This window comes from Arvicanthis niloticus, chromosome 6 (genome assembly GCF_011762505.2).
Source record: "Arvicanthis niloticus isolate mArvNil1 chromosome 6, mArvNil1.pat.X, whole genome shotgun sequence".
Taxonomy (NCBI): Eukaryota; Metazoa; Chordata; class Mammalia; order Rodentia; family Muridae; genus Arvicanthis; species Arvicanthis niloticus.
In genome coordinates, this window is record NC_047663.1 from 103167931 (window position 1) to 103190371 (window position 22441).

The 22441-nt window shown below is 41.4% G+C and overlaps 2 protein-coding genes and 2 pseudogenes across 3 annotated transcripts in view; 3 read left to right on the top strand and 1 right to left on the bottom strand.

Moving 5' to 3' along the window:
• Positions 1 to 1180, bottom strand: part of Pdxdc1 (pyridoxal dependent decarboxylase domain containing 1) — a 74302-nt gene extending 73122 nt beyond the window's left edge. For both annotated transcript variants that reach the window (XM_034504496.2, XM_034504495.2), the window contains exon 1: positions 1041 to 1180. In XM_034504496.2, the coding sequence (XP_034360387.1) occupies positions 1041 to 1061 (21 nt within the window). In that variant the 5' untranslated portion in view covers positions 1062 to 1180. The remainder of the gene's footprint in view (positions 1 to 1040) is intronic.
• A 104-nt stretch (positions 1181 to 1284) lies between these two features.
• Mpv17l (MPV17 mitochondrial inner membrane protein like) overlaps positions 1285 to 22441 on the top strand; it is a 47443-nt gene continuing 26286 nt past the window's right edge. The window contains exon 1 of the mRNA XM_076937467.1: positions 1285 to 1417. Within this exon, the coding sequence (XP_076793582.1) occupies positions 1402 to 1417 (16 nt within the window). The 5' untranslated portion in view covers positions 1285 to 1401. The remainder of the gene's footprint in view (positions 1418 to 22441) is intronic.
• LOC143442920 (N-acetyltransferase ESCO2 pseudogene) lies at positions 9112 to 10950 on the top strand (annotated as a pseudogene).
• LOC117710387 (N-acetyltransferase ESCO2 pseudogene) lies at positions 9649 to 10950 on the top strand (annotated as a pseudogene).

The window sequence follows — 22441 nt, forward strand, 5'->3', positions numbered from 1 at the left end:
TATAGAGGAGTTACAGACTAGCCAGGATTACTTTCACAAAACCCGGGAGGAGGTGGAACAAGGAGAGATTTTTGATTGAAGAAGGGGGCGGGGATTGGTGGGGAGGATGGAAGGAAAGATTGATTTCACTTGTAGGGAAAACTAGGTTTTTACATCATCATTACAGATAAGCAGAATTTCAAGAAGGGAAAGAGAGAGAGAGAGAGAAGCCTGTGAGGACAGAATGTTAGGCACTGAAAGCACAGTCCATGAAAAAAACCAAGGACCTGTTTGTTCTCAGTGGCCGGCCCTTAGGTGGGAACAATTAGTCTATTTAACATGCCCAAGTAGGCAGCCAGGTCCATCAAGCTGCTGTTGCCCCAAGGGGTGAGCATGACTACACACTGGTTCCCAAGGACTTAGAACTGACCTGAAGGCCTCTCTCATAATTCTCAGAAAGAGAAACCCAAAACGCTGTGAGACCAGCTGGGACCACCCCTCCCCCAAATAAACACACCAGATACAGAATACCCACCCCTTTCCTGGATCCTAGGGGGTTCTAGCCGGAGGTTTGCACTCTACAGCATCGGGATCACGTGGGGAAACTTGTTAAACTCAACAAATTGAGTTCCTTCGCAACCCAGCTTCGGACCCGAGGCTGCAAAAACGTATTTTAACCAAGGTCCCCAGGTGATTCCTACGCCCGCCAAAGTTCACAATTTGTCTCCTAACTTGGAAAGTACTCGTTATCTGTGGCTTTGCAGTGGCCTCTGCGACAACTAGGACTTCTTCCCATGCGCTCCTGGGGCCCATACCCATTGCTCCTGTCACCTTACAGGACCAGCGCGGATTCAGGCCCTGCCCCGTGCCGAGCCCCGGTGAAGCAAAGGCCGGCTCCGACAGCGCCGGGCCCTCCTTCCCTCAGCCACTGAGCCCCGTGACGTGGGCAGGCCCGGGTCGAACGCCCTCCTCCGGCGAGACTCCTTAGTCCCACGGGGAAACCAGTCGTCCCGGTGGCGGAGACCCGGGACCGCAGCGCCGCCCGATCCCTCCGTACCGACCTTCTCCAGGGACGCGTCCATGGCTGAGGCGTCCGGTGCTGGGCCAGTGGTGCCGGGCACTACTTCCGCCTCCCGCGGCCCGCAGCGGTTTCCACGCTGGCAGCGCTGACGTCCCCCGCGCCCGCAGCCGGCGGGGCGGAGAGGAGGAGGAGCTGCCCCGCAGCGCGGTCGGCAGGGATCCTGCGGCTTGCTGGAGGCGGGGCGAGACCCGTCGTGTGGGCGGGGCCTCCTGAGGCGGGGCCTCCCGGGCTTCCGTACTCGGGCGTCACGCCAGCCGGTCCTAACGCTGCAAAGTGGGGACAACACCGTCTATAGAGCGGTCCAAACTTAACTTTGCCAGAAGCCTGTGACGACCATCACGATGAGATACTCACCAGGTAAAATAGTATCGACTCAGCAGCACGTCCCAAGCCAGGCTTTCAAGTCCTCCGTCGTCCACACCCGTCAGGATTGGCGTAGTTATTTACCTCCGCAGCCTGAGGCCAGCGCCCACCTCTGCGCACGCGCGGGATGACGGCTGCAACGCGCTCACGGATGTTTTGTGGGGTTGAGTGGTGGGCCCAGTTCTTTAGTGGCAGCTGTTTGGAAGGGATGCTGGTCAGAACTGAGTGTATTTCTGGTCAGCTCTTTCCTCAGAAGTCCAGACGGAAACGAATTTGAGGCCGCTGGTCTGGCGTCGTCCCTCATGTCACAATGATGGCTTGTCGGGGGGGATGGGTAATAATAATGATAATAGTAGGTCTGTTGCCTTTCCATTTTGTATCAGAGCAGTCTTTTGATACGGAGATCATTATTATCCGTGTTAGGTGTAGTCCCTTGCAGCCCAGCAGTACACTGCGTTATCCCCGCTTCACCCCCTCTAGCTGGGGGTCGGGCGGTTTTAGTGAGTGAGCTGGCAGGATTTGTTTCCTACCTCGCTGATGGGAAGCTGAAATGGGATCTACCACCACTGCGGTCAGTGAAACTTCCTGGACAGAAGACTGATGATGCTAAAAACCACAAAGCTATGCCTACCCTCTCCTGTTTCTCGGGCAGCATTGCCTCCTAGGCTTGGGTCGGATTGTCAGGGTAGTAATTGTCTGCGGGAGGTCTCTACTGTGCGATTGGATAAATGGCCTGCTTGTGTTAATAACATTTCCTAGCAAAGAAATCATGTGTACTGCTTCAGAGTAGGAAAACCAGTGACTCTCCAGTGAATTGGGTCGGGGGTGGGGGGTGGGGGGTGGGGGAGGAATGCTGAAATGGTGCCTCTCAGACTGAAAATTGAATATGCTCCTGCTTGAACAAAACAACGTGTTATGAAATTTTCCAAACCTTTAGAAAGAGCAAAAGAATTGCAGTGAACAATCATGTGCCAATTAGCTAGATTAGTTGCCGTTTTCTTATATTTGTTTTTATCACATATGTGTTCAGATAACTATCCATCAATATATGTGCTGGTACATTACAACTCTGAACCTTCAATATGATTAAAGACTTTTTTTTTTTTTTTTTTTTTTTGGCAGAGGTGCAAGAAACACCCCCTCCCGCACCTCATGAGTTGGAGGCCAGTCTAGGATACATGCTGAATTCCAAACCAATCTGACTCCAAACAAAACAGAGCTAAGGTGCCATATGGTAATGGTGGTTGCCACTAAGTGATGGATAGGGAGAACTAACTTCTCCAAGTTGTCCTCTGACTGGCATGTGCATGCCTGCACACTCACAAATATTTTAGTATTTTTAAAAGCAAATAGCAAAATAAAAACAAGCAAACAAAAACAATGCACTGGCAGTAGAAATGGCTTAAGAGGTAAAGGCCTCTACCACTAAGCCTGGACTTGAGTTTGATCCCCGAGACTCCCAGTGGAAAAAGTACCAATTCTGGAGTTGTCCTCTGACCTCTGCATGTGGACAATGGCACACATGCACACACACACACACACACACACACACACAAGAGCTCACAAAAGTATAATAATGATTTTTTTTTTTAAAAGAAGCTCATAAATGTAATGTTACCTCCAAGTAGTTAAAAAGTAGATTCAAACCAAGCCTGGTGGTGCACGCCTTGAATCCCAGCACTTAGGAGGCAGAGGCAGGTGGAGCTCTGAGAGTTCCAGGCCAGCCTGGTCTACAAAGAGAAACATCTCACCCCTACCCTCCAGATAGACTCAACCTCTAGAGACATACAGCTTGTATACGGTGAAATGTTTACATAACTAGTATTATTGAGATAGGGTCTCACTGTGTAGCCCTGGCTGTCCTGCTATTTATTTGTAGACCAACCTGCCTTGAACTGGAAGCAATCTTCTTATCTCCCATGAATTAAGAGTTTTCTTGAGGGCTGGAGAGATGGTTCAGCAGTTAAGAGCAGGATTCAATTCCCAGCACCCACATGGCAGCTCACAACTTTCATAATCTTCAATACCAATGGAATCCAATGCCCTCTTCTGGCCTCCACTGTGCATGCAGGCAAAACACCCATATGCATAAAAACAATAAAATGTTAAACAGAAATTTTCCTTGAAGAGTAAACCAGAAGGAAACAAAGGAGGGAGGTATGTAGTTATTCTTTTTTCTTTAAATTCCACCATATAATTTTGTTGTGAGCTGAATAATTACAGCCATATTTTAAATAAGTATTTTAATCTTTAATATTAAAATAAGCCAGTGATATACATGAATAATTTAATATTCACTACAGCAATGCAAAAATGTGGGTTTGCTGCCAAGCCTGATGACCTGAGTTTGATCCCCAGATTCTACATTGTAGAAGGAGATAAGTGATTCCCTAAAGTTATCCTCTGACCTTCATACACATTCAAGAATACACACATGCACACACACACACACACACACACACACACACACAAATCATATAAATACATATAACCCAATGTTCTTCTAAAAAAATGATAACTATCAAAAACTGTGAGGGAAGAACAAGATGAATAGAGATTTTATTCTAAGAGTAAGTAGGTATTTGGGGAAAGGGCTAAGTGACGACAAGCTTTATTTCTATTATTATTTTGCTAGGAGTTTTATTTGTTTTTGAGACAAAGTCTTTCTATGTAGCCCATGCTGGCTACATAGAACTCAGGTATGTTTTCTCATACACTATCTCAGCACTTTCTAGGCTGGAGTGGGAGGATTGTAATTTCAAGGTTAGCCTTCAATTTAGAGTGAAGCTTTCTTTAAAAAGGGGGAACAGAAGAAGAGGAGAAGGAGGAGGAAGAAGATGATGATGACATAGTACATGTCTATAATCCTACCAGAGGATCAGAGTTTTGGGACCACTCTAGTGAGTTCTTAGCTCAAAACCAAATCAAACAAAGAATTGATTTATCGTTTGACCCAAAATTACATACACAGGCATGTTATATGTGTATAAAGGTACAGGCAGCCATTCAGAATTTCCTTCATGCACTACTGCAAACCTGCCTGCTTTCATTTTTTTCTCTCATTTGTGGTTTCTACATTAAATATAGACACATAAAACCATGTATGTACATATACCATGAATGTAGAAGTGTAAATGTCTAGGGTACAAAGTAGACTGATAAGAAGTGGGGGAGGAAGAGTGACGGTACAGAGGGGAGTATGCTCATTTTAAAATTAATTCCCTACACCTGCATGGCCGCTCACAACAGTCTGTAACTCTCCTGCCACAGTATATCCACTTATGTTAATTAGTATCCTGCTCTTTGAATAGACACCAATGGAAAAAATATGAGAACTTAGTGAGCTTAAGAGTCGTTGAGAATGAACCCTTTCCTTACAATTAAGTGATTATTCCTCCAGCAGTCTATGGTTCTCCAGTTCATGGGACATTATATTATACATGTCCCATCTGGGGCTGGGGACCCCACAGTCACTTATTCTCTACATTTTGATCAGTTGTAATTCCCTGTAGCCTTTGCTGCAGAAAAAAAAGAGAAGCGTCTTTGATAAGGGTAAGAGCTATGTTTGCCTGTGAGAATTTAGGATTTAGTATTTAGAGTACTAGAAACAATATTGATTTAGGAAATTGGCAGTAATGGGTCCTCCTCTAAGGTCTATTACTTGTTCAGCCACCAGTAGTTGTCTAGGTTTACAATACAAGGCATGAGTTCCCTCATAGTGAACAGAGCTTAAGTTCAATTAGACAGCTTGGTTATCCACAAGATACAAATATTAGAGGCATCTTCCTAGGCTGGTAACTGTGGTTTACATGCTTCACATCTGTGTAGGTCTGTTGATTGTGTTTCTTTCTTGGCAACTTGTATAATATCTTCTGCTGCTGTGAGAATTAGTTCTGAGGGAGGAGACTTCCAGGTTAATTCCAGCTGATTCCTCCAAGTCCTGTGTCTAAAGTGTATGGTGGTATCTTCAGCAATAAAGTCTTACCTTCAAGTTCTCGGAAGTGATTGAGGGCAATGACAAACCCTGTAGTGTTTCAGAGGTCTCTTAGATACCCCGGCCAATGACTCAGAATGTTTCCCTTTCCCTTCCTGGCACTGGGTTTTTCTTTAAATAATTTATGGCTCCTGAGGGGGTGTTATCACCTCATGTGCAGTCACTCTATCAGGAAATATGTGTATGACTATACACATATTTTAAACTAAGCTTTAAAAATAATATGATTTCTTATGGCTTGCTTTTTTTTTTTTTTTTTTTTTTTTTTGGTTTTTCGAGACAGGGTTTCTCTGTGTAGTCCTGGCTGTCCTGGAACTCACTCTGTAGACCAGGCTGGCCTCAAACTCAGAAATCCGCCTGCCTCTGCCTCCCAAAGTGCTGGGATTAAAGGCGTGCACCACCACTGCTCTTATGGCTTTTAAAAATCTTTAGTGTTATTTTTTAACCAAAGAGGTAAAAAACCACTACAATGAAATTTTTATATTTTTGAAGAAAGAAATTGAGGAAGACACTAGAAGAGGGAAAGATTTCTTAGGCTCATGGATTCATAGAATTAATATTGTGAAAATTACCACCCTTCCAAAAGCAACTTACAGATTCAATGTAATACCAATAAAAATGACAGAAGTAGAAAGAAAAACATCATAAAGCTCAGATGAAGCACAGAAGGCCCTGGAACAATGCTGGAGTTTTACTAAGTTATATCAAATTAAATTACAGAGCTATCATTCTAATTTGCTTTCTGTTGTTATAACAAAGACCATCAAATGCAATTTGAGGAGGAAAAGATTTGTTTAATCTTACATTTTATAGCCAAAGCAGGAACCTGTATGTACTTGTTCACATGGCTTGCTCAACCTACTTTTTTTTTTTTTTAGAATTTATTTATTTATTTTGTGTAAGTACACTGTAGCTGTCTTCAGACACCCATATGAGGGCATCAGATCTCATTATGGATGGTTGTGAGCCACCATGTGGTTGCTGGGATTTGAACTCATGACCTCTGGAAGAGCAGTCAGTGCTCTTAACCACTGAGCCATCTCACCAGCCCCAACCTACTTTTTTTTTAATCATCTAGGACTGCCTGTCCACAAGTGACATTGCTCTTAATGAGCTAGGCCCTCAATCATTAATAGTTTTTTTAAAAAATGCTTCACAGGCCTAGAAAGATGACTCAGCAGTTAAGAGCACTTGTTCTTGCAGAGGACCTGTGTTCGATTCTCAGCACCCACATGGCAGTTTACAACTGCTTACAACTCCAGTTACATGGGATTCAACACCCTCTTCTGGCCTCTTGGGCACCAGGTAAGCAGGTGCTGCACAAACATATATGCAGGCAAAGCACTCACACACATAAAAATAAATATAAAAAAAATAATGCTCCACACACTTGTCCACAGATAGTCTGATGAAGGTGATTTCTCAGTTAAGGTTCCCTGTTCCCAGATGACTAGGTTGTGTCAAGTTGACAAATAAAGCAAAAAAAAATCAACAGTACATCTACAGTAGTAAAACCAATGTGGTATTGACATAAAAGCAGACATGTAGATCAATATAACAGACTAAAAAACCCAGACTTAAGTGCAGATGGTTACAGTCATCTGATACTTTGCAAAGATGCCAAAAATATGCACTGGAGGAAAGACAGCATCTTTTTGTTTGTTTGTTTGTTTATTTTTTGAGACAGGGTTTCTCTGTGTAGCCCTGGCTGTCCTGGAACTCACTCTGTAGACCAGGCTGGCCTCAAACTCAGAAATCTGCCTGCCTCTGCCCCCCAAGTGCTGGGATTAAAGGCGTGCACCACCACTGCCTGTTGAAAGACAGCATCTTTAACAATTCATGTTGGAAAAACTGAATGTCCATAAGCAGAAGAATGAAATGAGACCCACTTGTATAACCTTGCACAAAACCAACTCCAAATGAACCAAATATATCAGTGTAAAACCTGAAATATTAAAACTGTTAAAAGATAATAGAGCCATTACTCTATAACATATAGGTACAAGAAAGAACTTTCTGAATAAGACTTTATTTGGCCAGGAATTAAGGTAATAATTGATCATTATAAAACAAAAAAAGCTTCTGTACAGACTTTCTGTATATGATATTTGTTCTGAATTATCCAGGAGACCCCCCCTAAAAAAAAAAACCATTGTGGTCCTCCAATTTAAGTAGGGGCTTGGAGTTCAGGGGATTAATAGAGTTTTGGCTAAAGTCCAATTTATTGTGGGTCCAGTAGATCCAGAAATTCATCCTGTGGCCATTTCCCCAGATCCAGGATGTATAAATGGGATAGCTATACTTAGAAGTTGGCAGAATTTCTACGTTGGTTCCCTGACCTGTGAAGTGAGGGCTATTATAATTGAAAAGGCCAATGGAAACGATTGGAGTTGCCTCTGCAAGGGCAAATAGTAAATCAAAAATAATATTACATCTCTTGAGGAAGTGCAGAAAATAGTGCCACCATCAAGGGCTTGAAAAACACAGGGGTGGTGGCTTCTACATTTTTCTTTAATTCTTTTATCTGGCCAATGTAGAAGATAGATGGAATAGTGGAGAATGACAGGCAACAATAACTTTTACAAGCAATAACTGATTGAAGCTGCTTTATCAGACGTGATGTCTTTACTTGAGCAGATTAGCTCATCTGCTATATGGTATGGAGCTATTGATCTAGCAAATGCTTTTTCTGGGAATCTTTTCACAAGGAAGACAAGAAGCAGTTTGCCTGCAGCTGGCAAATCCAGAAATATACCTTTACAGTTTTACCCCCAAGAGTTTATTAACCTTCAAGCCTTGTGTTAGTTCATAGGGATTTTGATCATTTGTCTCTTCCAAAAAAGATACTGGACCACTTCTTGGATGACATCTTGCCGATTTGACCAAGTAAGTAGGAGGTAACAACCACTTTGGACTTGATGGAAAGGCATATGTGCATCAGAGAATAGGAAATACATCCAAACAAAATTCAAGGGTCTTATTTGGATTATGGAAACATCATATTCCTCACTTCAGTGTGTTACTCTGACCCACATACCAAGTGACTCAGAAAGCTCCTAGCTTTGTGTGGTGTCTGGAACAGGAGAAGGCTCTCTAAAAGGTTCAGGCTACTCAACTACTTGTACCATATCATTCTTCAGCAGATTGGGACCGCTGAGACATCCAGTCTCATAGACTGAACAGCTACCAGATCCTTGGGTTTTCTGTCAGGAGACAGCCATTGCTGGACTATTCAGACTAAAGTAAGCCAGTCTATTAAATTGTGTGTGTGTGATCATTCTATCAGTTGTGTTCCCTTAGAGAACCCTTAATACATAAAGGAAGCAATCTGTCCAATGAAGAGGAAGCCCACAGAATAAGAGAGACTCTTTGCCAGCTCTACATCCAATAGAGAATTGATATCTAGAACATACAAAGAACTCAAAAACCAAAGACTGAAAAAAAGAAGATGAAATGGCTTAATTAAAAAGTAGGCTATAACTGGGTATGGTGGCATATGCTTTTGATTCTGGTACTTGTCTGTGAATTAGAGGCCGGCCTGATTTACAGATTGAGTTCTAGGGCAGTCAGGACTACACAGAGAGATACCCTGCCTTGAAAAACAAAAAAGAGGCAGAGTGCCGGACTTCTGTGAGCAGAGTTGTATGCTTGCTGAGGTGCAGAGGGATCTTCCCATGGGAAGAAGACATGACATACACTGAATGTTGACAATGATGATAGCCTATCAACAGATACTTCATCAAGCAGATTTAAAATTTGCTGAAAAATCTATTTCCATCACCTAATAAGAAACAATTGTCAAAGCAGTGTTCAAAAGTAAGACAAGTCTTGCTCCCACCAACACCATTTCACTTCAAGTCCACTCAAAACAACTGAAAATAATAGGTTGTTATTTGCAAACCACAACTAATTATTTAAAGCAGCTGTGTCTACTGTATCTACAATAAAGATAAGTACTACCTCAATCCACTGGAGAGAAAGTTGATAAGAGACTGTAGATCTATTTGTCTAGCAACTAAAAATGGAGATAAGCCTTTTCCCAATGTCACAGAAAATATTCAGAGAAAACCAGTCTATACCAATAATAGTAATAATAATAATAATAATAATCCCCCAAAACAGAAGAGTTTAACTGCTAAATAGCAATCAAATTATAAGCACATCAAGTCTATATCAAGAAACGGGGGTGGCGGGGGATAAAATCTGGAGTGTAAAAAAAAAAGAAACCTGAAAAATTCCAAATCAAGTGACCTATAAGCCAGTTGTGGACAAAGAGAACAATTGTTTTCCAGCAGAAAATCATCCAAATTCTCCTCCTCGGGTTCTAAGCCAGAAAATAAAACCATAAGTTACACCCCAATGTGGAGCAGCATTTTTTGTTATGAAAAGAAACTCTCTTAAAAAGTCACCTCTGGAAGATAAGCCATTACCAATACTTTTGCAGAAAAATGAACCAGAGGTCACTGAAGATGCTCCAGAGGCAAAGCAAGTTCCAAAGTCCTTGTTAGTGGATGAGAAATCAAATATTGAACTACAGGATTTAAGACATAAAAATGAAGAGAAACTAAGAAAGAATTCGTCAGGTGCAGTAGTTTCTTCAAAGGAATGTGAACTTGATAAACATAATTTTCCTTCAGAGAATTCACTTGATGAGAACAAGACAATTTCTCCCAAGTTTGTGTATCCTATCTCTAGTGTTTCTTCAGTGAACACAAAAAGGTCTCCACCTGAAGAACAGTCGTCAGTGGGAACCATTACATGTACCAACTTCTTGAAACAGACAAATGTACAGAAAAATATTAATTCCAGAGATACAAATAAAGGAGAAAAGACCAGCTTATCATTGATGCAGGTCAGAAACATTTTGGGATGTTATGTGTAAGTCTTGTGGCATGATCTATACTGCTTCCAACCCTGAAGAAGAAATTCAACACCTCCAACATCACCACTGATTTCTGAAGGAATTAAATATGTGGGCTGGAAAAGAGAACCAGTAGTAGCAGAGTTTTGGGATGGGAAGATTGTGTTGGTCCTACCACATGATCTAAGTTATGCCATCAAAAAAGCCTTTCATGTCTGTCAGAAGCAAGTGCCACTAAAGAATGTTCTAGAGCTTGGCGGTGTTTAGATGTACCAGAGCCTGCAATTTGTGGAATAAGTAGAATCTGGGTCTTCAGACTAAAAAGAAGACAGCACATTGCAAGACGACTGGTTGACACTGTCAGGAATTGCTTCATGTTTGGTTGTTTCCTCAGCACTAAGGAAATTGCATTTTCTGACCCAACACCAGATGGCAAATTATTTGCAGCCAAGTACTGCAACACCCTGAATTTCCTTGTATATAATTTTCATAGCTAAAGCCAATTGCAACCACAAATCTGGTACTATGTGGAAAAGTTCAGCTAGATAGAAACTAATTAGTATCAGAATGAAAATCATAAGACTGTACACATGTACATACTAATTTTCTTTTGTGTTAGATAATGTGTTGAGAATTGTTTGGAATTCAAAGAAAAAAAGATCTTTATATACATTCTGAATTCTTAATTGTGAAATTCTTCACAACAAGCTGGCTTTTGCAAAAACTGGGCCACTTTATAAGTAACACATGAATACACTTTTAGACCATGGTTGTCTCATGCTTCATCAGTAGAGGCAAACACAGGCTGTGAAATAATTCCTGAACTCCTTATGTATCAATCCCACTTTATAAGCATACTGTAGCAGCTAAGTTGAAAAGACTTAAAACGTATTTTGAGATACTAATAAGATAGCAAGAATTATTATCTCATATCCACTTATATAAAGTAGTTCCATAATCCCTTAGAAAATGAATCAAAAGCATGCTTATCATAAAATTTAATTAAGACTATTTGGCACTGTTATCTGATTTTTTTTTTTTTACTACAGGAAAATGCTGGTAGGTAATTGAAGTCATGAATCGGACTAATGGACCTAAGAACATAATGACCTTATGGAATACTCTGTGCACCTAAGTGCACTCAGATTTTCTGAATTTGGATACTCATTTGTAAAGCAAAAAAAAAAATTCAGGTTTTAATTCTTAAAGGTCATTTAACTGATACCTGACATGAGACATAAAGGATTAAGTTTTTCTTTTTTTTGTATTATTATTTGATGTAAAATTGGTTCATCCTAGGTCAAGAGAAGAAAGATGGAGCTGGAGAGGTGACTCACCAGTTAATAGCATTTGTTGCTCTTGCTGACAATCTAGGTTCACCCTCATTGGGATTATAATACTGCTGAAGGTAAAGGGAAACTCCATGTTTATTGCCAGACTCTGTTGGGGTGCAGGAGTAGAGGGGATGAGGTGTCTCAAGGCTTTGGCTTGCAAGGCAACCAATATGGCCAAGGTGTATAATGTTAGAGACTGGAAGAAAGCCCAGCTGCCTTCCTTGAGAGAATCATAGAAGCATTTAGACAATGCACTCCTATGGATCTCGAGTCTCAGGAAGCAAAAACAGCAGTGGGTATGGCTTTTGTTAACCAGTTTGCTCCAGATATTTACAGAAAACTTCAGAGACTTGAGAGAATTAGAAAAGAGTCTGCAGGATTTAGTGGTCATGGCAGAAAAAGGTTTTTAACAATAGAGAAAGTGCTGAGAAAAAATAGGTAAGGGTCAAGAAGCAGTAGAATCAGAACCTGGCTAAGATTGTGTTAGTAGCAGCAGCAGCAGCCAAGCTTGAGAATCAGAGGAGACAACACAAACAGCTGACTAAAGATAAAGGTAAGGGAGGACCTAGAAAGGGGGACATCTACCCCCAGCTAAGCAAAAATCAGTGTGCCTATTGTAAAGAAGAAGGCCATTGGGCCAAAGAATGTCTCAAGAAGGGAAAGTCTAGAGAGAGTGCTAACTATGGCAATTAAGGAAGACAGTGACTAGGGAGAACAGGGCTCAGTTCTGCTCCCGAAGCCCCAGGTAACCCTTAAGGTGGAGGGGAAGCCCATTGAGTTTATAGTGGACATGGGAGCCGAGCACTCAGTCCTTCTCCAAGCAGCTGGACCCCTGTCCACAAGACATCTTGGGTACAGGAAGCTACAGGGATGAAACAATATACATGGATTACTGGAACCTTGGTGTGGGCTGAGTATCTCACTCTTTTCTAGTAATCCCTAGCTGTCCATACCCACTGTTGGGGTGTGACTTATTAACCAAGTTGGGTATGCAGATACATTTTACCCCTGAAAGAGCCAAAGTATTGAATGGGACAGGGCATCCCATTCCAGTGCTGACTGTGAATTCATTGATGAATACAGGTTGCTCTTGACTCCCAGAAAACCAAGCCATGACATCAAGACCTGGCTGGCTGTGGTGATTCCTGTCTGTGTGGGTTGAAACAGGCAGTATGGGACTAGCCAAGCACTGCCCATTTGCTGAGGCAGATTGGCAAACCAGGGGCAGATCTAGTGCAGGAGCCCACAAAGGGATCATGCCTCACATCAGGCAGCTATTAGATCTGGGGGTCTTGTGAGTTTGCCAGTCAGCTTGGAATACACCCCTGTTACCAGTCTGCAAGCCTAATTCCAATGACTACCATTCGATACAGATCTGAAAGAAGTTAACAAATGGGTGATGGACATTCACCCCACAGTCCCTAACTCATACACCTTTATGAGTTCTCTACCACAAGACCATGTTTGGTATACAGTACTGGACTTAAAGGATGCATTCCTTAGCCTCCCTTCAGCCCCAAAAACCTCAAGATTATTTTGCTTTTGAATGGTATGACACTGACAAAGGAATTAATGAACAACTAACCTGAACCTGCTCCCCCAAGGCTTCAAAAAATCTCCAACCATCTTTGATGGGGCTTTGCATGAGGACTTGGGTGAGTTTTACTCCCTGTACCCTCAAATAACCCTTTTACAATATGTAGATGATTTGCTCGTCACAGCCAGCACACAGGAACTATTCCTGAAAGGCACTGAACAACTTCTACAGACCCTAGGGTACCATGCATCAGCCAAGAAGGCCCAGATTTGCAAAATTGGGGTGCAATTTTTGGGGCAATATTCTCTTATTATATTTTGGTGCATATTTCTCTTAGGACAAGTATATCCTAAGAGAAGGTAAGAGGTGGCTATCCCAAGCCAGAAAAGAAACAGTCCTGGAATCCCCACACCCCAAAATACAAGGGAATTGAGGGAATTCCTAGGGATGGTGGGCTTCTTCTGCCTATGGTTTGCCAAATTGGCCAAGCCCCTGTGAAGCCACCAAGGAACAGCCAGACTTCACATGGACTGATAGTCATCAGAAGGCTCTGGATGCAATAAAAGAAACCCTCCTGTCAGCACTGCCTTAGAAATGATAGATGTAACTAAGCCCTTCTATGTATTTATAGATGAACATAAAGGAATAGCCAAAAAGGTCCTAACCCAATGTCTGGGACCATGGCACTGCCTGGTAGGTTATCTGTCCAGAAAGCTCAATCTAGTAGCTGCAGGATGGCCACTCTTCCTCCACATGGTGGCAGCAGTGGCTCATCTGGTGAAGGATGCAGATAAACTGACTTTGGGACAAACCCTGGTTATCACCTCTCCCCATGCAATTGAAGGAATCCTAAAGCAACCTCCAGACCACTGGCTTAGAATTTCCTTCCAGACCCCTGCTGCTCTGCTGCCCAACCCAGACTTGGGAGACACCAGTTTATGACTATGTAGAAATTCTGGCACAAGTGCATGGAACTTGAACAGACTTACAAGACATGCCTCTCCTAGATGCAGAGGTACTTGGAGAACCTAAAAGCCATCCAATGTTCCCACAAGTAGGTCTGGTCTAACCTGTGTACTCTGTACGAAACAGGTCCCCCACCTGAACCATACCACTGCCAACCTACCCAATTGGGTCTACTGAGTAGATATCACCAGGGACCTTGGAACCACACTAGAAGGGCCCTTACAGTTGTGTGTCTAACCACACCTATCATGTTGAAGGTAGATGGGATTAGAGCTTGGATCCACCAAGCTTCAAATTGTAGTTATGTGGGGAGGCCACATAACTACAATAAATACCCTGCACCCCTAGACTTGGGGCTCTCACTCAGACCTACTGGTTAGAGTACTTGCTCATGAACTGGTAATAAAGACCCTTATGTGTTTGCATCAGAATTGTCTCCTCAATGGTCTTTGGGTTCTCTGTGACTTGGGCATAACATTCTAACCTTTTTTTCTCTCCTAGCTAGTGTTGGAGGCTTGGAAGAGATTGGGATGGAGTAGAATGGTAGGTAAAAGAACTCAATAAAGTAGTCAAAAGGTCTGCTACAATCTGTTCCAGAGACTTTTTTATTGGATATTTTCTTTATTTGCATTTCAAATGTTATCTTCTTTTTTGTTTTTTCCTCAGAAGACTCCTATCCTATCCTCCTCCCCCTGCTTCCATGACGGAGCTCACCCACCCACTAACCTACCTATTCCCGACTCCCTGCCTTCACATTCCCCTGCACTGGGGCATTGAGCTTTCACAGGACCAAGGGCCTCTCCTCCCATTGATGCTAGATAAGGCCATCCTCTGCTACATATGCATCTGGAGCCACGAGTCCCTCCATGTGTATGCCTTGGTTAGTGGTTTAGTCCCGGGGATCTTTAGGGGTAGGGTGGGGGGTCTGGTTGGTTGATATTGTTCTTCCTGTGGGGTTGCAAACCCCTTCAGCTCCTTCAGTCCTTTCTCTAACCCCACCTTTGGGGTCCCTGTGCTCAGTCCAGTGGTTGGCTGAGAGCATCCACCTCTGTATTTGTCAGGCTCTGACAGAGCCTCTCAGGAGACAACTGTAATGGGCTCTTGTCAGTAAGCACTTCTTGGCATCTGTAATAGTGTCTGGATTTGGGATGGATCCCCAGGTGGTGCAGTCTCTGGATGGCCTTTCCTTCAGTCTCTGCTCCAAATTTTGTCTCCATATTTTTGCTCCCATGAGTATTTTGTCCCCCCTTCTAAGAAGGACCAAAACATCCATACTTTGGTCTTCCTTCTTCTTGAGCTTCATGTGGTCTGTGAATTGTATCTTGGGCATTCTGAGATTTGGGGCCAATATCCACTTATCAATGAGTGCATACCATGTGTGTTCTTTTATGACTGGGTTACTTCACTCAGGATGATATTTTCTAGTTCAATCTATCTGCATAAGAATTTCATGAATTCATTGTTTTTAATAGCTGAGTAGTACTCCATTTTGTAAATGTGCCACATTTTCTGTATCCATTCCTCTGTTGAAGGACATCTAGGTTCTTTCCAGCTTCTGGTTATTATAAATAAGGCTTCTATGAACATAGTGGAACATGTGTCTTTGTTTTATGTTGGAACATCTTTTGGCTATATGCCCAGGAGTGGTATAGCTGGGTCCTCAGGTAGTACTATGTTCAATTTATGGAGGAACCACCAGACTGACTTCCAGAGTGGTTGTACCAGCTTGCAATCCCACCAACAATTGAGTGTTTCTCTTTCTCCACATCCTCACCAGCATCTGATGTCACCTAAGTTTTTGATCTTAGCTATTCTGACTGGTGGGAGGTGGAATCTCAGGGTTGTTTTGATTTGCATTTCCCTGATGATTAAGGGTGTTGAACATTTCTTTATGTGCTTCTCGGCCATTCGAGTTTCCTCAGTTGAGAATTCTTTGTTTAGATCTGTACCCCATTTTTTGATAGGGTTGTTTAATTCTCTGAAATGTAAGTTTTTGAGTTCTTTATATATATTGGCTATTAGTGCTCTGTCGGATGTAGGATTGGTAATGATCTTTTCCCAATCTGTTGGTTGCCATTTTGTCCTATTGACAGTGTCCTTTGCCTTACAGAAGCTTTGCAACTTTATGAGGTACCCTTAGTCGATTGTTGATCTCAGAGCATGAGCCATTGGTGTTCTGTTCAGGAACTTTCCCTCTGTGCCCATGTGTTCGAGACTCTTTCCCACTTTCTCTTCTATTACTTTCAGTATATCTGCTTTTATGTGGAGGTCCTTGAACTTGAGTTTTGTACAAGGAGATAAGAATGGATCGATTTGCATTCTTCTACATGCTGACCACAAGTTGAACCAGCACTATTTATTGAAAATGCTGTCTTTTTTCCACTGGATGGTTTTAGCTCCTTATGGTCAAAGATCAAGTGACCATAGGTGTATGGGTTCATTTCTGTATCTTCGATTCTATTCCATTGATCTATCTGCCTGTCTCTGTACCAATAGCATACAATTTTTATCACCATTGCTCTGTTATTCAGCCTTAGGTCAGGAATGGTGATTCCCCCAGAAGTTCTTTTATTGTTTAGAAGAGTTTTCACTATCCTGGGTTTTTGCTTATTCCAAATGAATTTGCAAATTTCTCTTTCTAACTCTACGAAGAATTGAGTTGGAATTTTGATAGGGATTACATTGAATCTGTAGACTGCTTTTAGTAAGATGGCCATTTTTATTATATTAATCTTGCCAACCTGTGAACATGGGAGATCATCATCTGAGCTCTTCTTCAGTTTTTCTTCAGAGACTTGAAGTTCTTGTCATACAGATCTTTCACTTGCTAGGTTAGAGTCACACCAAGGTATTTTATATTATTTGTAACTATTGTGAAGGGTGTTGTTTCCCTAATTTCTTTCTCAGCCTGTTTATCCCTTGAGTAGAGGAAAGCAACTGATTTGTTTAAGTTAATTTTATATCCAGCCACTTTGCTGAAGTTGTTTATCAGATTTAGGAGTTTTCTGGTGGATTTTTTAAAAAAAGATTTATTTATTGATTGGTTGGTTGGTTGATTGATTGATTGATTGATTTAATGTATGTGAGAATACTGTCACTGTCTTCAGACACACCAGAAGAGGGCATCAGATCCCATTACACATGGTTGTAAGCCACCATGTGGTTGCTGGGAATTGGACTCAGGACTTCTGGAAGAGCAGTGAGTGCTCTTAACCACTGAGCCATCTCTCCAGCTCCATCTCTGGTAGAATTTTGGGGATCACTTAAGTATACTATCATCTGCAAATAGTGATATTTTGACTTCTTCCTTTTCAATTTGTATCCCTTTGACTTTCTTTTGTTGTCTAATTGCTCTGGCAAGGACTTCCAAGTACTATATTCAATAGGTAGGGAGAGAGTGGGCAGCCTTGTCTAGTCCCTGATCTTAATGGGATTGCTTCAAATTTCTCTCCATTTAGTTTGATGTTGGCTACTGGTTTGCTATATATTGCTTTTACTATGTTTAGGTATGGTCCTTGAATTCCTGATCTTTCCAAGACTTTTATCATAAAGGGATGTTGATTGTCAAATGCTTTCTCAGCATCTAATAAGATGACCATGTGGTTTTGTTCTTTGAGTTTATTTATATAGTGGATTACATTGATGGATTTCCATATATCGAACCATCCCTGCATCTCTGGGATGAAGCCTACTTGACCATGGTGAATGATCATTTTGATGTGTTCTTGGATTTAGTTTTCGAGCATTTTATTGAGTATTTTTGCATCAATATTCATAAGGGAAAATGGTCTGAAGTTTTCTTTCTTTTGGGGGTCTTTGTATAGTTTTGTTATCAGCATAACTGGCTTTATAGGATGAATTGGATAGTTTCTTCTGTTTCTATTTTGTGGAATAGTTTGAAGAGTATTGCTATTTAGTTTTCTTTGAATGTCTGATAGAATTCTGCACTAAAGCCAGATGGTCCTGGGCTTTTTTTGTTGTTGTTGTTGGGAAACTTTTAATGACTGCTGCTATTTCTTTAGGAGTTATGGTACTTGTTCAGATGGTTTATCTGCTCTTGATTTAACTTTGGTACCTCGTATCTGTCTAGAAAACTGTCCATTTCACCCAGATTTTCCAGTTTTGTTGAGTATAGGCTTTTGAAATAGAATCTAATGATTTTTTGATTTCCTCAGTTTCTGTTGTTATATCTCCCTTTTTATTTCTGATTTTGTTCATTTGGATGCTGTCTCTGTACCCTCTGGTTAGTCTGGCTAAGGGTTTGTCTACCTTGTTGATTTTCTCAAAGAACCAGCTCCTAGTTTTATTGATTCTTTGTATAATTTTTTTTTGTTTCTACTTGGTTGATTTCAGCCCTGGGTTTGATTATTTTTTGCCTTCTACTCCTCTTGTGTGCATTTGCTTCTTTTTCTTCTAGAACTTTCAGGTGTGCTGTCAAGCTGCTAGTGTATGCTCTCTCCACTTTCTTTTTGGAGGCACTCAGAGCTATGAGTTTTCCTCTTAGCACTGTTCTCATTGTATCCCATAAGTTTTGTTATGATGTGCCTTTATTTTCATTACATTCTCAAAAATCCTTAATTTCTTTTTTTTTTTTTTTTTTTTTGGTTTTTTGAGACAGGGTTTCTCTGTATAGCCTTTGGCTGTCCTGGAACTCACTCAGTAGACCAGGCTGGCCTCGAAATCAGAAATCCGCCTGCCTCTGCCTCCCAAGTGCCGGGATTAAAGGCGTGCGCCACCACCGCCCGGCAAGTCCTTAATTTCTTTATTTCTTCCTTGACCAAGTTTTCATTGAATAGAGCATTGTTCAGCTTCCATGTGTATGTGAGCCTCTTGTTGTTTTTGTTGTTACTGAAGACCAGCTTTAGTCCATGGTAATCTGATAGGATGCATAGGATTATTTCAATCTTTTTGTAACTGTTGAGGCCTGTTTTGTGACCAATTATATGGAGATGCTGAGAAGAAGGTATGTTCTTTAGTTTTGGGATGAAATGTTGTATAGATATCTGTTAAATCTGTTTGGTCTCTGTTTAGTTTCTGTTTCCATGATCTGTCAGGTGTTGAAGTCTCCCACTATTATTGTGTGAGGTGCCATGTGTGCTTTGATATTTAGTAAAGTTTCTTTTATGAATGTGGGTGCCCTTGCATTTGGAGCGTAGATGTTCAGAGCTGAGAGTTCATCTTAGTAGATTTTTCCTTTGATGAGTATGAAATGTCCTTCCTTATCTTTTTTGATAACTTTTAGTTGAAAGTCGATTTTGTTTGATATAGAATGGCTACTCCAGCTTGTTTCTTGGGATTATTTGCTCGGAACATTTTTTTTCCATCCTTTTACTCTGAGGTAGTGTCTGTCTTTGTCACTGAGGTGCGTTTCCTGTATGTAGCAAAATGCTGGGTCCTGTTTACATATCCAGTCTGTTAGTCTATGTCTTTTTATTGGGGAATTGAGTCCATTGATGTTAAGAGCTATTAAGGACCAATGATTGTTGCTTCCTGTTATTTTTGTTGTTATAAGTGGAATTATGTTTGTGTGGCTATCTTTTGGTTTTGTTGAAAGAAGATTATTTTCTTGCTTTTTCTTGGGTGCAGTTTCCCTCTTTGTGTTGGAGGTTTCTATCTATTATTATTTTTAGGGCTAGATTTATGGAAAGATGTTGTGTAAATTTGGTTTTGTCATGGAATATTTTGGTTTCTCCATCTATTTTAATTGAGAGTTTTGCTCAGTATAGTAGCCTGGGCAACAAACAGTATAAAAGCCATCCAAACATGCATGGCATGGCCCCTTTGGTAACTGCCTACTTTTAAGCTTGAGAGTGTCTCATGCTATTCTGTCATAAACTTTGTTCTCTACAGTATTTGTCTCAGCTGGTTTCATCTGATGTCTATCAAAAGGACCAGGGAAGAGAAAAGAGAAAGAATTAGTGTCTCATAACAGGATGATAATCTGATAAGAGTAGGTAGAAGAATGTCTTTATGACCAGAATTTCTTTATGACCAAAAGAGAAAGGAAAGGAAAGATTAAAATTTCTATGTGTGGAGTTATGAGATAGGAACTGTCATCAGACATTATAAACCAGGTACGGTATCTCACATATACAATCCTACCACATAGGAGTCTGAGACCGCCGTGAGTTTGAAGCCAGCCTGTGCTGCATGCTAAGTTCTGAGCCAGACTGGAGTACATGAAACCTATTTCATAAAACATAAATCACATATGTGAGCATATACTCATGCAAACACAAATTTAAAAAAAAAACAAATCTAGGGTTGGGGAGATGGCTTAGCAGTCAAGACACTGACTACTTTCTCAGAGGTCCTCAGTTTGATTCCCAGTACCTATACTTCAGTTCCAGAGGATCTAATACCTTCTTCTGTCCTCTGTAGGCCCTACATGAAAGTGATGCACAGACACATAGAGGCAAAACAAAGCTAAGTTTAAAAAATTAAGAGCACTTGTTGACCTTTCAGAAAACCAGAGTTCAGTTTCCAGAACCCACCTTGGCAGGTCACATCTAACTGTAACTCCAGCTTCAGGTGACCTATGTTCTCTCCTATCCTCAGTGGCCACTGCCCACCCCTATCCTACCCACATATAGGTACATACACATAAATAATAAAAGAAACCTTTTTGTAAAATTCTGTAAAAAGCAATATTCTCTGGTTTACTTATTTCTCCTAAAGAGTTCACTGTTGTAAATGAAGTTGTAAGGTAACCACCTTACAACTGAGATTTAGGGATGAGGGAGGAATGCTAATCTGGTAAAACTCAACAGTTACAAACATTCTGGCCCTAAGCACACATAGCCCATTTGTTGCCTTTAACATCCTTGTTTGAGATGGCTTCTGGAAGTTTTGGCTTTAATCAGTGATGAAGCCTCTTGATTGTCACAGGAAAGGCACTAGACCCCAGGGGAAGGGCTTCCTTTCCTTCCTACTTCTAACTTTCTACCTCTCTATTCTGCCTTGGAATTTAGGTGCAACTCCTAATGGAATCCAGCCTGTTCTGCCCATGGTGTGGCATGTCAAGGAAAGAAACCACACAGTTTGTAGAAAGTGTTCAACCCAGTGCCTGAGTGAGAATAGAGTTTATTCAGGGTATGGGGAAGGGAGTTGAGAGAGTAGAAACAGAGAAAGGGGGAGAGAGAGAGAAAGGAAGAGGAAGGGGTTAGGGGAGGGGAGAGGAGGGGAGAAGAGAGTAGTAGAGGCTGACCATGAGCATGTGGAGAGAGAGAGGGGAGAAGGGGGAATGGGGAGAGAGGGGGGGCAGGAACAAGGGGACAGAGCAAGAGCAAGAAAGAGAGGAGTGGGCAAGCAGCCCCTTTTATAGTGAGTCAGGCACACCTGGCTGTTGCCAGGTAACTGTGGGGCAAAGCCTAGACTAAATGTCAACAGAGTCCCTTCAGTAAGCTTCACTGTAACCATCTAAATGTGTTTTTAATGTTATCCAAGATCGAAAGCTATGTTCCCACGTTAATGAGCACTCCTCTCCTTGGTGAAAGAATTTCTAACAACCCCCCTTATATTCCAGTCTCTATGATCCTAACCATCACCTACCATCTGAGGGATCTTAATAGCACATGAATGTGTCCATTATTACTGCCAGAGGGCTGTGAAGCACAGATTATAGTGCACTGTGTCATAGAGACATTGGTCTTGAAACATCTTTAGTTTGAAAGTCATATGAGTGTTCTAACATTTATTTGATTGATAGGTTGTCTTTAGCTTCTGAATTTTTCAGTTGCTTTTAAGCACAGGCAGTTTACAATGACACATGCACATTCACTGATGACATCAGAATATTTATTTCCCTTTCAACTCACATCAAATAAATAAGGTGACATACTTGATAAATAACTTGTTAGATGTTGGAGAACATCTGTGTTTCTAAATAGTTACCAACTCCTGGCCTTGGTAGATGTCTATGGCCAGTGATGAGTCAGTGCAAGGAATGGGCACACACATTAAGTTCTCAACAAACATTAGTCCCATTCCTCTATGCTTTACCAAAAGAGATTAAAAGAGTATATTCAGTTAATGTTACATTTTGGACAGACAGATCTTTAGTATAAATATGTCCCAGATATTTCCTGGGAGATTATTATGCCAAAAAATTATTTGATATTCAAAGGGAACTTGACAGTTTCTATTTTACCTACCAACTATTCCCTCTTCCACATTGCAACCCCCAGTGCCCTTTTCTCATAACTGAATTTGAGGGCAGGAGAGATGGCCCACTCAATAAAATGTAACACAATTATAAGGGTATAAACTCAGATCTCCATCACCCTCATATAAAGCTAGGCATAGTAAAGTGTACCTGTAGCTCCAA